Genomic DNA, 12,408 nt, shown 5'->3' on the forward strand with positions numbered 1-12,408 from the left:
AGTTGATAGAGAATGCCCTACCAGCATCCTCACTAAAGCTGAAAAGTAGAGCGCATCAGCTCAGTTCTAAAGTCATTGCACTCAGTCATCGTATTTCAGAGAGTTGCTTCTGTTAGTCTATAAATCACTGAATAGCTTAGCTCCAAAATACATCACAGAACTGTTGTCAGTATATCATCCAGACCAGGTTTTTAGCTAGAAATGTGTACGGCCTGTATTATAAAAATTGTACTCCCTGTTTTTCCCCTAGAAACGTCACTCAAATGTTCAACATTTCAAAAACAGCAGATGCTGGAGTAGGAAAAAATTTACTTTTGCTGCTCAACCCGTCACATCAACCAATCAGAGAAGCTGATCTGCGAGTTGCAGGGAGATAAATACAGCACTGCCCCAATGAAACAGATAAATAACTCCTCAATTCACTTCAAATGTCAAAATCTGCTAGAAAAATATGGTCGCTTTTTTATTCCTGTGCCTGCAGTTTGTACCACATATCTCAAAAACACTAATATCTACTTTCAGTCGCCACGAACTGTAGCGGAAACCCCCAAGAGGGGACCAGGCCTGAGGCAGCTGCTGCCGGGGATTCCCAGTAGCAGTGCAACACCGGTATGTGGGGGTCTGAGAATTTCTCGCATAATAATGTATTAAAACTTTTTACCCACTGATCACAGCAAATATAGCAAAGCAACTCTGCCATTGAACACAGGAGCAGCAGAAGCATCAGACACATCTGGATACACTTTAGTTGACGCGCTTGAGGAGCATCAAGGATGCTCTTGAGTTAGTCTGACCTTAATGTTTACAAGCATCAAAAACGAAGCGGCAGATGCTTTTTTTCTGCTTGTATCGCGGTGTTAACTTAGTACTATGCTTTCTGATTGTTGAATTAACCAATTAAACACAATATTGTAAAAAAAAGGATCTCATGTCTTATGAAATTTACACCTCTAGTCAAGCACACATACTTCCGTAATCTGGACAAAAGTAGTGTTGGAACAAAGACAAAAAGTTAGCTGCCACAAAATGCAGAAAATAGCATTTCAGAGACTCTAATTTCATACATTTTCTGGAGGAGGATACCCTCAGACCCCCCTACGCCAAATACAGCTTAAAGATGTGATACTCCGAGGTGTACAACCTATAAAATATAATTAGCTAAAAGCCTGATCCAGAGCTCTCAGTGTACTGAAGCAAGTCTACTCTGCAAATCCAGAACCACACATGGAGAAGAAGCTTTGGGTTGTTATGCTCTTTGCGCTTTAGGTTCTTATGCTAAAATAAAAAATGTTTGTTTAGAGCGGCCTTTGACTATGCTATCTAATTACTATTAGTTCATTTCCAGGTCTAAGCTGTGTTCTATTTTTTTTTTTTTTATAACTTTTTATGTTATGTCTTATTTTGATTATTCACCTTTAGTCTCTTTAATTATTTGTTTCTCCTTTACGCCACTACTGAGTACTCTTCTTTTTCTTTCTTTTTTCGGTCATGTACAACCCTTATATTTTTCTTCCCACTGAATGCGATAAATAAATAGTAAATATAAATAAGCTTGCCTAAATACTAAAACATACAATTTCATTGATAATTTCTGTTTCATTTTTTTGCATAATGACAAGCCTTCTTACTGTTCAATGAGTTTTCTTGTTATAGGATCATTTCCAACCTTGATCCATACAGTCCTTTTAAACTAAAACCTTGATATTATTACCTAACCATAGATTTTAGTGATGTTGGCCAAGTAGTATATTACTGTATCCCTGTCCTTCCTTGGTAACTTCAATATGTGATGAATGGTGTGCATTGTTTTGTTTCCTATTTTGAAGAGTAGGAAGGTGGAGCAGACCTACGTGCCCGCCATTTTAAACCCCAGGAAAACAGAAAGTCATGAATTAATATTTAGAAGTTCCCGAATAAATTGAAAGTAGAAGCATAGATGAAATTTGCTGGTAAATTAAAGGAAAATATTTGGGATTCCAATTATGTATAGTTCTTAAAAAAAAAAAATATGTCTCAACATAGAGGTTTTTTCCCCTATTGGGTTTACTGTAGAATATCCTTATAATGATAGATGGGACTCTTAATTCACCTAGAGACTGTGTTTTTGTAAATGTATGGGGTACTTTATCTGAATAAGCGTTGTACTGATGTGTTTCAGGTAATAAAGGCATTTCAGCCACTAGTTCCCACAATGGAGCAGCTCCAAATGGGATACTCTCAGTTATATGGCGAACCACTTCCATTCCAGCAGTACATGTCCCTGTATGACAGGGAAGTGCAGAAGCTACCGGCTGAAGCTGAATCAGCAGCAAAACCCAAAACTAACGCATGGCAGACAACCCAAGGTAACCAACACATTTTTTTTTATCATAATCCATATTTCTATTACCTCTAACTAAAAGATAAATGTTTGCTTTCTTTCTTTCTTACAGCAGCACAACATATTACAAAGAATGCTGAAGAAGAGATTGGACTTGCAGAAGACTTCCCAAAGCTGGGAGCAAGCACTGGAGAGACCAAAGAAAAGAAAACCAAAGCAAAAGAAGCCAGTCAGAAAGAGGCCGTCGCACCTGTCTTCAGGGAACGGTTTCATGCCCAGCAGAGGGAGGTCCATGGGGGCAACATGAGGGCCGTGGAAGCCATGGAGATGGATGAGGGTGAAAGGGCCAAAGGGAGGAACAGAGCCATGGATCCGGAATGGATCAACAGCATGACGGAAAGCGTGATACGAGAAATCGCCTCTGAGGGGGAGCTTGTCACAAAGGAGAAGGTGAGGTGGAACAATATAAAAGAAATCCCTTTGGTGGAAGGAAAGACAATGATTAGGATTTATTTGTTTCTATTATTTAAATCAGACATTTGATATAAACGGAAGAGAAGAAATAAAACTTTATTTATTTGCTCTTTCTTCTAGGTGATATCCAGAGTTTGTCAAATGAATCCTTCTTTAGACCCTAGAAAGCTACACCCAAAGGCCGTTCCAGCTCTACATAATCTTCTGTACCTCACAAGAGAGATCAACATGTTCATAGAGGTGGGTAGATAGGTGTCCTAAATGTTCCAGTGTTATGCTGCCGTGCTGAGATCTTTCTTGCTTTTAACTTAAGGCTAGTGAGGCGGTGACGTCCATCTGCACGCTGTACGAGCTTGGTCAGTCGCTAGCAGGTATGAAGGACAAGAAGCGCTTTGAGGAGCTGAACATGGGGCCCCTCTGCAAGCTTCCTCTTGTGCATCGCATGTTCAAGATTGACAGTGACACCAGAGATGACGACATCTATGAGATCGAGACCGTAGACATCTTAAAGGTAAGGCTCAGTTAACCCGAATTAAAGGTAACATCAGATATGCCTGACGTCGCTGCTTCTTCTTCTTTTTCAGCAAATTAACGTTTTTAGGAAGAGACATTCAAAGCAGAGGTTAGACCTGGCTGAGTTTTTGCAGCACCTGGCTGATCATTACAACTGTGAATCTCCATACGAGCTGGGGATCCGGATAAACGGCTTTGGTTTGCCCATTTCGGTAAGACACCCGATGTTCTGCAGTAAGGATAAATAAACGGTTGACTAATCGCCGTCTTCATCTGACAGGATGTGGGTTTTCTGGGTTTTTTTAATAAAACCTTTTCTTTGGTAGACCTTGTTATCAGCTTGGACTAAAGATTTTAAAACCAGTCAGAGAAAAATATTTTATTGGATTAGAAAAGATTTTTAGAAAAAAGTTTAGTCACTAGATGAAAATGTTTATATTTAAATCCCAAGTGCAGTAAGTGTATATATGTATATATATATATATATATATATATATATATATATATATATATATATATATATATATATATATATATTAGGGATGGGACGATTTATGAAAACCGTCCGAACCATTCGGTTCGACTGTCTCGGTTCGATTCGCGTGTGTTGCGTTCGGTTCGTGCGCTGCTCCTTTTTCTCATAGGCAAAGTGCTTACACTCCAGAGCAGAAGGTGGCGGTACTGCGACCAAAGCCAACCACCAGTAGTAAGCAAGAAGAAGAAGAAGCGAAGCAGCGTAGCCGGGTGTAGCAGAAAATAATCAGTTGTTGAGGAGTTTTGTGTGGGTATGGTGAGTGGGAAAGAACAGGTGTTGGAAGACGCGCCAGCAGCACTTTATAGGTCTGCTGTATGGGACCACTTTGCATTTAGAGTGACCTACGATGACGGCGGAAAGAAAGTTGTAGATAAAAGTGCAACAGTGTGCAATCATTGTGCAACACGTTTTGTTTATGCTAACAGCAATACGACCAACATGTCAGGTAGGGGTGTAAATAATAATCGTTTTGTATCGATGCATCGATCCAAAAGCCGACGATCCGATGCATCGATACGTCCGCAAGATATTCGATTCATGTTTTTTTTTTCTCCGGTCTATTTTCATCCATTTGCTCCTGGGCGTAATTCTCCCTCCCTCCCTGCGGTGCCGCTAAACCTATTTTGCCCTCCTACCACGCTTCCTGGTTATACTCTTACAGCAGTGTGTTGCAGCAAGCTTCACACAGACATTTTTAAATTATGCTCAGTATTGAAGCGTGGTCTGAGCTACACACTGTGGGTATAGATACGGCCGAGGCGGTGAGGAAGTGGGGACAAGTTTAGTCCGACGACGGAGGGACATGAGGGCCAAAGAGAGCGGAGATCCAGCTGGAAAAAGGGTCCCAGCGTTCTCGCGCACCTCGCTCTTCTAGCGGGTCAAACTTCACGAGTTGTTTTCCGCAATTTCGGTCATAAAAACAAATCAAGCCGGCCTCCTGTCTGCTGCACTGTTTGCGGTCAGCTACAATCTAGGAGAGGTGCAGCGGAGCTTCTCTCAAGGGGGCGGTGACGTCGTCACTTCTTCTTCTTTTTTTTTAATGGCGGTTGGCAAACAACTTATAGGTGCATTACCGCCACCTTCCAGAATGGAGTATGGACCAGACAAACTATTATATTCTCCCTAAAATACCCGTTCTTCTTAGAAAATTAAAAATACTACCAAAAACTACATCCCCAGATGATTTTTGAAACAATTCCCTTATATCTAGTTTATTTTTATTCCTGTCTAACTCTCTACGCAACATCTCTCTTTCCTGAGTATATTTATTACATTCTAAAAAAATATGTTGGACAGTTTCTCTGGAGCCGAGGTATTGCATTGAACTCATTACACTGATATTGTGCAGTATTTTTGCAGTATTTTTTGATGCAACTTTTCTACTTCTGTTATTTGCTGTTGTTTCTAAAGAAAATGCATAATGATATTACAGCTTTCATTGATCTATTTCAAACTTGAAACTTTGTTTAGCCTGTAAGGTGTTTAAAAAAAAAAAAAAAAAATTAACCAATTAATCGAAACGAATCGAATCGTGGTGTATTCTTGAGTATCGAAAATAATCGAATCGTTGGGTCAGGAAATCGATACTGAATCGAATCGCCATGATGGATGTGATTTACACCCCTAATGTCAGGCTAACAATCAACATATACCGAACTGAACCGAAAACCGTGACCACGAAACCGTGAACCGAACTGAACCGTGGATTTTGTGAACCGTTTCACCCCTAATACACATATATATATATATTTATATGTGTGTGTGTGTCTGCATTTGTGTGACCATTTTTTTTCTACAATCTTTTTGTTGTTGTAACACCAGAATTTCCCAATTGTGGTACAATAAAGGGATTTTCTTTTTTATTGTATAATATATATATACCCCATGCACCTTTTTCTCCTTTTGGCACCTTCATTTTGACTATTGACTATCTCCACTTAAGAGATCAATACAGTCTATCAGTTCAATTCAATTTTAAGAAATTGAAGCAGGAAGAAAATGGAAGCAGAATTAAGTGTAACAGATTACTAAAAACTAAAAACATTCCTGTATCATATACATAATCCGGTCTAATTCAAAACTTTTTTTCTGTGTCCTCTAAAGAGCCTGATTAAGGTGAGCCGATGCGAGCAAGGCATTTTGGAGCGAGCCAGAGAGGTGATCCAGAGAGAGTTTGAGGAAGAAACCATGGATCGACTGAAAAAAGTCAAGAAGAGCATTTTAGAACCAATGCAGGGCGCAGGTTCTTTCTCCTCTGTAGGAAACTCTGATCTCAGGAAAAAGTACGCCTCCATGCCAGCAGCGGATGTGGTACTGGAGGTCCTGTCAAACGCCACGGAAGTGTTTAGCACCAGGATGTCAAAGGTGGGTGCCAGAGGAACATGTATGGAGAGAATTGCATAAAGTTAGAGTTATATGCATCATGGTGGCATAACTCGGCGTTACGGATTGGGGAAAGAGCATTCTATTGGAAGGAGTGGATTGACAAAGAAATACAAATAATTGGTGACCTCTATAAAGATGAGGTGCTTATGTCTTTTGAGTATTTGATACTAAATTATAGTCTGGAAAAAATTGTAACTTTTGGAGGTATTTGCAGTTGAGGAACTCTACTACCAAAAAAAATATTACACAGGAGGTAAATCCAGTTATGGACTTCTGTAAATTGTCCATTGGGGGACAAAGGGCAGCATTGTTATACAAATAGTTTAATAATTTAAGAAAGGGAATATGCAAGAACCTAAGAAAAACCTTCCTGGATGGGAAGCAAAACATCTTCAAACTTGGAAACAGAGTCCAGTGGATTGTTTTAAGAACTATTTGTCAAAATGATTAGGCGTTTACCATAAATAAGGACAAATTGGATAAAATATTTTTAAATTCTTGTAAATTTGTAAAGGAGGCCAAGGGGAAATTTATTCGGTATAAATTAACACATAGGTGGTATCTAACCCCCTCTACACTTAAAGAATGGGGATTATGACAAATGGTAACTGTTGGAAATGTTAATCAGTCACAGGAACGTTTATACATGCTGTCCAGGAATGCAATAAGATCTACCCTTTTTGGGTGCAAGTATTAGATCAAATTGGCACATGTATTGGCGTGACCATACTAAAGTCAACGAGGTTAAGTTGGTTGGGTGATAAATCTCTGATTCCAGGATAAAGGAAATCTGAGTATGTGGTTGTAAAAGTTGGGCTAATAACATCAGCAAGAGTAATTCTGGGTGTCTGGATGCACTATGCACTGAGTGTGCGTAAAAGCGGAAAGACGATATATTCAAAATAGTTTCAGATGAAAAAATGTCTAGAATAAATGATGACTATAATACTTTTAATGAATCCTCGGGGCAGATTGTTGACTAGTTATAAATGCGACTGGGATAACATTTCTGCCTTTTCTTATATATATATGTTTATTATGTTTTTATTTTGCACATCTTACCTACAGGCTTTGTTTTGGTTTTTAAATATGTTATGGGCCCGTAAAATATGCAAGGATGTAAGTTACATGACTACTGCAGTTGAAGTGTTCATGTTAAAAGTTGTAAAATCAAATAAAAATTTAAATAAAAAAAAGGTGGGTGCCAGACACTTAGAAATGTTCGCGGTTAACAAAAAAAACTTCCAACATGAGAGCCAAGCTCATCAAAAAGATCCCACCCATCATCTCATAATCCTTAATGAGATTCGCAGACTGCTGGGTTTAACTGGAACATGCTGCCTCGCTTTTAATTAGACAAATTAACTCATGATGGAAGCTTCTAGGTTTATGTGGGGGGGATTATTATTAATACTGTTAGAAATCCAGCCTGTTTCTGGTGCAGCTTGTGGTATCCTCCATGTTGTGAAAGGTTTGCCTTCTCTGCAAGTGTATGAAATCATCTAAAACTGAGATAGAAATGTCCTCTGGACCGTTCAAGTCTGTTGTCAACACAGCACTAAGAGGGAAAGACCTTGATGATCAGCTGCAAATCTGATGTTGGGTACATTGGGGTCAGCGATTTGAGCCTAAGTTATTGGTTGAAGTAAAGGGTTGAATGTGAGGCCATTTGTCCTGCAGCTGAAGAGAAACAAGAAAAATCCTCCCAAATACAGTAGGAGATCCAATACTATCGTTCACAGTGTTGTAATTAACCTGGAAAGGACCTTCACATATCCTTAAGGCCAGAATACACCGGTTGCGTACAACTAGCCTAGGCCAGCTATCCCTCACTACTGGAAATAAAAAAACCTGTGAATGCATCAAGCCGTCTGATAGAAAAGTGCAGCTGTACAAGCCAAGTTTAAAAGTGCTACTGGAAAGTTAGAGTTATTGTAGAAAAGATACTTAAGCTCAGACGGAGAGAGCCTGAGCAGCTCCACAGAACGTAGGCCAGCAGTCAAAAGAAGAAGTGAATCTGTTACGTCTCACCAGAAGTATTTTTAATCATTTACCGTATTTTCACGACCATAAGGCGCACCGTACTAAAAGGCACACTCTCAGTTATGTGTCCCATTTCTGTATTTAACACACACATAAGGCGCACCGGACTATAGGGCGCGTTTTTTATATACAGGTACATGTCCTCTACTAACTTTAAATACCTCTACTGCGTATTTAAAAATACAGCGGGGGCAAAACTGAGTATGACTGTGCTTTATTCATGTATTTATTACAAAGCATTAATCAAACCTGGCAGCTGGCCGTGAGACAGACACATCGCAGATGACACAGCGCTGTGGTCACTCCTAAATTAACTTAAAATCCTGAAACCTGCCGACGGAATATGTTCGCTTTTATTACCGGTATCCTGGTGCCTGCAGTTAAAATTATTTAGATGAAAAACACCTGCCAGCCGCCGGTGAACCTGGAGGCTGCCCAGCCTAGAGGCTGCTGATGAAAGGATTTCTCCTGTCGGCGCACCGCTGGTATGTTGGGGGTCTGAGCGCCTCCGACAGAAATAGATAATCTGGATGAACTGACTGCAATTATGAAGTTTTCAGGTGGACTTTCTCACTTAAAAACATATTAAAACTACTTTATTCCCACTGATCACAGCAAATATAGCTGCAAGATTTAGATTATTTAGATGAAAAAACACCTGCCAGCCACCGCGGTGAAGAGGAGGAGACACGGCCCGGAGGCTGCTGTTGAATTAAGTTTTCAGGTAGAAAAATAGAGCGGGAGCAAAACTGAGTATGATTGTGCTTTATTCATGTATTTATTACAAAGTATTAATCGAACCCATCAAAGTCATCATCCTCTGTTTCTGAATTAAACAGCTGCGCTAAATCAGACATGCCAATTTCCCCTTCTTCGCTGTCAGAGTCACTTTCCGTGCCGGGCGGCTCCTCAGAAATAATGCCGGATTTTGCGAAAGCTCAAACAACAGAGCCAGCAGACACGTTCGTCCAAGCATCTACAATCCATCCGCAAACGGTGGCGTAACTTGCCCGGCGCTGCCTTCCACTTATCCTGAAACTGTGGTCTCTGTCGGTCATCCATCGCTCCCACGCCGCTCGCAGCCTTACTTTGAACGGCCGCTTCACACCGATGTCGAGCGGTTGAAGTTCCTTTGTCAGACCCCCGAGATAACGGCGAGCACAGCGTTTATTTTTTTTCACCATGTTTTTCACATCAGCTGTGAGATGGGCAAGCATGGAGTCACATATTAAAAGCGATGGTGATGCGTGGAAAAAAACCACCTGGTCTCCTCACATAGCCTACACCTCCCTCAGCCACGCTTTCATCATCTCCTCATCCATCCAGCCCTTTCATTTGCTTTAAAATCATATGTCATCAGAGCGATGTGTCGTCTCACAGCCAGCTCCCAGATCAGCTTCTCTGATTGGTTGATGCGGCGCTTCCAGCAGCAAAACTTCAATTTTTTCCATCTCGAGCAGCAGCAGCGCGTTGGCGGTGCGCTCCCGACTCGCTCAAAACGCGCTGCGGGACCTTTTGCTGCGTCTATACGCTCGTCAACCGTTGACTTTGCATGTAAACTCGCTGCTTCTGCTGCACCTGCTGCGTCCGGTTCACAGCGAGCACAGCATTAATTTGTTTCACCATGTTTTTCACATCAGCTGTGAGATGGGCACGCATGGAGTCAGATTAACAGCGATGGTCTGGTGATGAGTGGAAAAAAAAACACCTGGTCTCCTTACATTCAGCCACTCTTTTATCATCTCCTCAATGAGGTGGTCTCAAAAGTCGCAGTTGTAACACACATAGGGCGCACCGCACCATAGGGCGCACCGCACATTTTGAGGGGAAAAAAGACGTTTATGTGCGCCTTATAGTCGTGAAAATACGGTAAATCGGATGGGTGATTAATACAACATATTTTTGTAGTGTGACAAACCAAGAACACACAGTTATTTCTACTTTACACAGTCTTCAGGCTGATTTATACTCAGAAACCAGGTTGTCTGCGTTCCACAGAAGAGGCGGGGGCAACTCTGCTGCTCCTCTCCAACATTGACCCAGGACAGATAGGAGGCCTCTGATTGGTCAATTCTACATCCGTTCTCTACATTATGCGTATTTCTTGTTTGGTACCTTACCAGCTTGTTTTGTTTGTATGACCGCCATTGTGGAAAACAACTCGTCAAGATGGATCAGCTAGAAGAGTGAAGTGCCAGAGAATGCTGGGACCCTTTTCCCACCTGGATTCCCGCTCTTTTTCGCCCTCATGTTCTTCCGTTGTCGCACAAACTTGCCCCCACTTCCTCACCACCTTGGCCGTATCTAGACCCACAGCTAGTTCCTGGTAGTCCCTCTTGCGTTGTGGCGTGGCATGGCATAACATAGCGCAGACCACGCTTCAAAATTTGGCATTAATCAAAAATATCTGCAACAAGCTCACTTCGTCACAATGCTGCGGGAGGATAATCGGCCCTTGTGAAGTTACCTGCATGCAAGGATTACTACAGTTCAGTTCAGTCTAACCGAGCAGCCCTGTTTCTCTGCCTATTCAGAGGTTATGTCATGTTTCTGATACAGAGCCATGTTTCTTTGAACCCTTGCAGCAAGTCCAGAGCTTCCTGAGTATGATGTCGTCTGATCGGCTGGCGAGAGCTCTTTTCCAGCTGGCTATCTGTGGAGGCTCCTTGGCTGCTCCCCTTGATCTGGTGCCCAAAGACAAGACCCCCAAAACCGCTGCAGAGGCTAAAACAGTGGACAACTCAGCAGCAGCAACCCTCCCCAGTGAAGGTTTCTAATGAGAAAATAAAACATTAAAGTCTTGATTTCAGCCTGAGTTGACAATGAATGGATTCCTGTGATTTATAACTTACAGACAAAGTGAAGCAGTATTTGAAAGAGAGCCTGGCAGCTCAGAAGTCAGCCATCAGTCTGGGACACATCGCTGCTCTGGAGAAGAAGCTGACCGAACACTTTCACATCAAAGACTTCCTCTCCTTAAAACAAGGAACCTTCCTGAACTTCCTGGTCAAACACATCCAGGTACATATACTATTTCCTGTGTCTCTGGTGGTAAAATGTGAATCTTTAGAATCTTTTTAGAATTGTGGACAACATCCCAACCTGTCTGTGTTTGTGTGCAGCTGCTGCAAGAAGCTCTGGGATCAGCTTTGTTTCTGGGAACTAGTGTTGAGGTCACAGGCAGTGGTTTCAGACCCTCCAGACAAGATGTGTTTGAATTCATTAAACAGTGCGGCAGCATATCCTCCACTGACCCAGAGGAAGTGAGTGCCTGATATCACGTCTTGCTGTGAAGGTAGAGATCAGCGTTTATATCTTCACGTATTTTCTCAGCTTGCTCACATTGAATCAGCCCTGAGGTCCCACTACAGAGTCCGGGATAGTCGGGACTTAGGCTATGGGACGCTGCAGCATCTATCTGACTTGGTCAGGAGGCAAAGAGAGCTTGCTGGAGGAGGAGGACTGAGTCCCATATACTACGAGTCTGTTCTGCTGGCCAAACACAGCAAATCAAGGTTGGTGTTGTTGCTACGCAGAAATTTCTCAACCGAGAAAAAGTGCTGCAACTTACCTCTTATGTTTGTTTTTTGTACCTTAAACAGTATTGAAAGTGGCTATGAGTCAGTGGGACGCCTGGGTCAGATGTCTAAAGCCCAGGCACTGGCCAGCTTGCTTTCCTGCCCTCTGCTGGAGGATTTAAACACCTGGAGCCAATGGGAGCTGATCTTTAAACCATCTTATGGCCCCTTAAAAGACTTCATTGAGAGAAACGCAGGTACAAAACATTATATCTTGAACCTTTTAATGAAGTTTTGTTCAGATCGAAAATGATGCACAGTGTGGAAAATGCTTTAAAATAAAAACCAGGTTGCATTGTATGCATTCATATTGTATCCCCACCACTCTGAGGCCTCTGGATATATATTTTAGTGCAAACAATATCTATTATTTAGTATGTAGTTTAGTAATTTAAGAGCATATGCCAAGTTTTGAACATCTCGGAACAGCTCTGCAGGGATTGAAGACATTCACAGCACAGGTGAGAAATTCTGTTAGCAGGACTATTATTTTTTTATAGAATTGACATTTTCTCAATAAATATGATGGAAAAAATTATTTTACACTCAATTCCTGTTAG

General features: G+C 41.4%; 1 protein-coding gene across 5 annotated transcripts in view; it reads left to right on the forward strand.

Annotated features, from left to right (window-relative positions):
- wu:fj29h11 (protein NO VEIN) overlaps positions 1-12,408 on the forward strand; it is a 64,212-nt gene that overhangs the window by 15,658 nt on the left and 36,146 nt on the right. For 3 of the 5 annotated variants that reach the window (XM_038304326.1, XM_038304331.1, XM_038304329.1), the window contains 12 exons: positions 523-609; positions 2,159-2,345; positions 2,433-2,770; positions 2,915-3,034; positions 3,108-3,305; positions 3,379-3,519; positions 5,946-6,206; positions 10,856-11,039; positions 11,125-11,291; positions 11,393-11,533; positions 11,604-11,785; positions 11,873-12,045. In XM_038304326.1, coding sequence (XP_038160254.1) covers positions 523-609; positions 2,159-2,345; positions 2,433-2,770; positions 2,915-3,034; positions 3,108-3,305; positions 3,379-3,519; positions 5,946-6,206; positions 10,856-11,039; positions 11,125-11,291; positions 11,393-11,533; positions 11,604-11,785; positions 11,873-12,045 — 2,179 coding nt within the window. The remainder of the gene's footprint in view (positions 1-522; positions 610-2,158; positions 2,346-2,432; positions 2,771-2,914; positions 3,035-3,107; positions 3,306-3,378; positions 3,520-5,945; positions 6,207-10,855; positions 11,040-11,124; positions 11,292-11,392; positions 11,534-11,603; positions 11,786-11,872; positions 12,046-12,408) is intronic. The other 2 variants (XM_038304330.1, XM_038304332.1) reach the window with 2 other exon arrangements.

Source organism: Cyprinodon tularosa, unplaced genomic scaffold, assembly GCF_016077235.1.
Source record: "Cyprinodon tularosa strain WSP-4 unplaced genomic scaffold, ASM1607723v1 ctg531, whole genome shotgun sequence".
Taxonomy (NCBI): domain Eukaryota; kingdom Metazoa; phylum Chordata; class Actinopteri; order Cyprinodontiformes; family Cyprinodontidae; genus Cyprinodon; species Cyprinodon tularosa.